Here is a 3,069-nt window from a genome sequence, read left to right as displayed (position 1 = left end):
TGAAATTACGGCCTCATATAGTTATACTTTATTCCCTTCTGCGTACTTTCCCTTTATTTCTTCATATTTTATAGTACTTTAATTTTGTTCTAATGTTCTCTTTCGATTTTAGATGCAGCTTATCTTTCGAAGACTGACTTCTTGTATGATGGCTCTACCAGAAATGGCTAATTCAATTTAGTCTGCGCCTATACTTTCAGTTTGTTTTTGATGTCCAATTCGTTGGTTAGCAAGATATTCGAGAGCAATCGCATTGTGAGGATAGGCTTCATATTCAAGTTACTCGCATTGCTATAGTAGTATGGCTATTATTTAGTCCTCCTGAATAGTGCTCTGAACTAATCTTGGTTGAAATAGTAATTGTACTTGCGACTGACATCGTAGAAATGCTGGAAGTTAATTTATTTGTCTTTATTTTGGAAGTATAGCTGTGAGAATGTATACAAATCTGCGCCATGGTTCTGACAGAATTGTTGCTGTAAGGTGAGTAATTCGCGTTGGAATTTTAGCTACTTGATTAAGAAACTTGATATTTTCTTATGCGATGTGCTCTTTATTTCGTAGATTTTGGACATTGTGCCGATTTAAACTTCGAGGTTGTTATATCTGCTGAGGGATTAGTTTCGTAGCAGTGATCTATTCGGTAAGGTCAGTTCTTCGAAATCATTGTAACCGAATCGGATTATTCCTTTATTAACGGAATGCAGTATATGTTAGCATTATAAATCGCTGCTTTGACAGCCGTAGTTCTAAAGGAAACTTCGCACTTCGAATCCAATTATTTCTCCACTTTTGAACGCGTCTAATGCTTTAAAGGCCGTCAATGAATCATAGAACTAATTACGACATAACTATTCTCTCTAATTTTCCATCTGAGTATAATAGAATGTACACAAAGTTCATGGAATGCCACAGCTTTAAGAATGTTGAGAACATCGCTGGCGTAGTTTCTTTATTGCAGAGAGACATATGACATTCGAATAATCAATTCCAATAATGAATGAAATGAATAAAATGAATATTCATAAATAAGTAAGTATAAAGTATAGATTGGTGCCATAAAGATCAGAATGACAAACTAATAATGCATGATATATTCTAATTTATTGAGATTGGTATTAAAATATAACTTCGAATGCATACAAACTTGCCGAAACAAGTCCCGTTTCTTCCAGGGCACGTGTTCAATGATCCCTACAAACAAAACTTCCACAAAACTCAGCAGTTCACTTACAGTGATCACAGTCAGCAAGAAAAGAGGCAGAATGTAGGAGAAGATATCGATCTCAACCTTATTGATGAGCTCACTAAAAGTGTCAATAATATCAGCTTTCAGAAGGAAAGGAATGCTCCCTAGAATGACTCAATCCCTAGGGTTCAGCCCCCATGGATTAAGTACGATAGGAAGGTTCTTCGATTCTATGCTTACTTCCAAGAGCATGTGGTTGAGAGCCGGCTCGAGAATTACAGGGTTCGGAAAGTTAAGATCTACTATTACTTGGTTGATGAGACAATGTACATTACTGAGCCCAAAGTCGAAAACTCCGGCATCCCTCAAGGAGTCTTTCTCAAAAGGCAAAAGGTTCCTAAGGTCACTGGGGAGCTGGCTGATCACTACACTTGGAGAGACTTAGACATTAGCTGCAATATCAAAATATTCGATCGAATCTTCAGAGTTTATGGGGCCGATGAGTTTACCCAAGAGTTCTATCAGTACATGGGCTTCCCATTGAGTCCGTCCGAATCCGAGCCTGGAGACAATTTCGCAGTCTTCACCAAAACCAAAGATGCAAAAATCAACCCTCCAGACACAAAATAATATAAAGAATATATTGAGGTGAAGCTAGGAGGAGGGCATCCCAATGATGGGCTGAGACAATACTTAGATAATGACAGAAAGGTCCTGTCCTTTAAGGTAGTTTGGGCAGATGATACTCTCGAGGGAGGGAACAACCTGTTCACCATCAACTATTTCTTAGCGGATAGTTCTGTCGAGGTTAAATAGGTCAGGTCTCAAAATTCAGGCCGGGATCCTTTCCCACTACTTTTGAAGAAGCAGAAACTTCCAAAAAAGCCAATCTTGACTCACTACCCGGGAATGAGTCTGACAAAGGAATAATATTATCAGCCAGAGGATTTCGGAATAGGAGAGCACATCAATGTCTTCGGCCGGGACTGCGTGATCTTCGATTGCGATAACTTCACTAAAGCCTACTATTGGTTCAATTTGGGAAAAGATATGACTCCAATTAACGTTGAAAACGCCCATCGAAGAGCAATCCAACATGAAGTCCCACCCTATAATGGCTATGGCTCACCTGAAGACAGTTTAGGCAGCGTGTATTCCCTTCAGCCGAAACCTCCTAAAAAAGATATGACTAAATTGTTCACAAACGATCAGTTCACTCTCAGATTTGAAGCCAGGATGATTTCGTAAAGCAAGGAGGACAACATTAGGAAATTCATTATTGCATTCTTCTGCGGAGATGACACTGTGCAAGTCTACCAGAATGCTGATAAAAACTCAGGGATTTGGGGTGGCAAGTTCCTCGAGAGAAAGAAACACGAAAGAATTGGTGAGGAAAGGTATGTTGTAGACACTGACTTCCAAATAGGCTGCACCATCAAACTCGGCACATTCACCTTCCAAATTCTCAAGGCCGATTAATTCACCCTAAACTACATGAGAGAAAGACCCGACAAATTCCCAGAGATAAACTTGAAGAACACATTCGGCAAGATCAAGGCACTCTCTGCAAATCATCAAAACTACGATTCATTCCTAGTTTGGTTCGTGAAAAGTAACATTAATTCATATCTTAGATGTTGACCCACAAAATAAAGGAGCATTAAGCTATGACGAATTCTTCAAGAATCTAAACAGGATTATCAATGTGAACCATCAATAGTCTTACGCCATTTTCAAACATTGCATAGATAAGAATAATTTGTCAATGAAGAAGTTGTTCCAAGCACTAGGTGGCTCATGATTTCCACGCCAAATAATTTATATACTTTCCTAACTAAATCATGATCATAAGCAATTTATCGCAATTATATTAAAGAGTA

General features: G+C 38.6%; 1 protein-coding gene across 1 annotated transcript; it reads left to right on the top strand.

Annotated features, from left to right (window-relative positions):
- The first annotated feature begins 436 nt into the window (after nt 1–436).
- Nucleotides 437–2,768, top strand: LOC148299079 (EF-hand domain-containing protein 1-like). The gene is given in 4 exon segments (XM_088276394.1): nt 437–483; nt 1,375–1,789; nt 1,844–2,102; nt 2,133–2,768. Coding segments are annotated over 4 exon segments (1,257 nt in total). The 3' UTR covers nt 2,669–2,768.
- Nucleotides 2,769–3,069: the final 301 nt, after the last annotated feature.

This window comes from Brachycentrus maculatus, unplaced genomic scaffold, assembly GCF_059751285.1.
Source record: "Brachycentrus maculatus isolate JH-2025_06_01 unplaced genomic scaffold, ASM5975128v1 h1tg001366l, whole genome shotgun sequence".
Lineage (NCBI taxonomy): Eukaryota > Metazoa > Arthropoda > Insecta > Trichoptera > Brachycentridae > Brachycentrus > Brachycentrus maculatus.
Note: the sequence above shows the minus strand (reverse complement) of the source record. Positions and strands in the feature narration are given on the sequence as shown.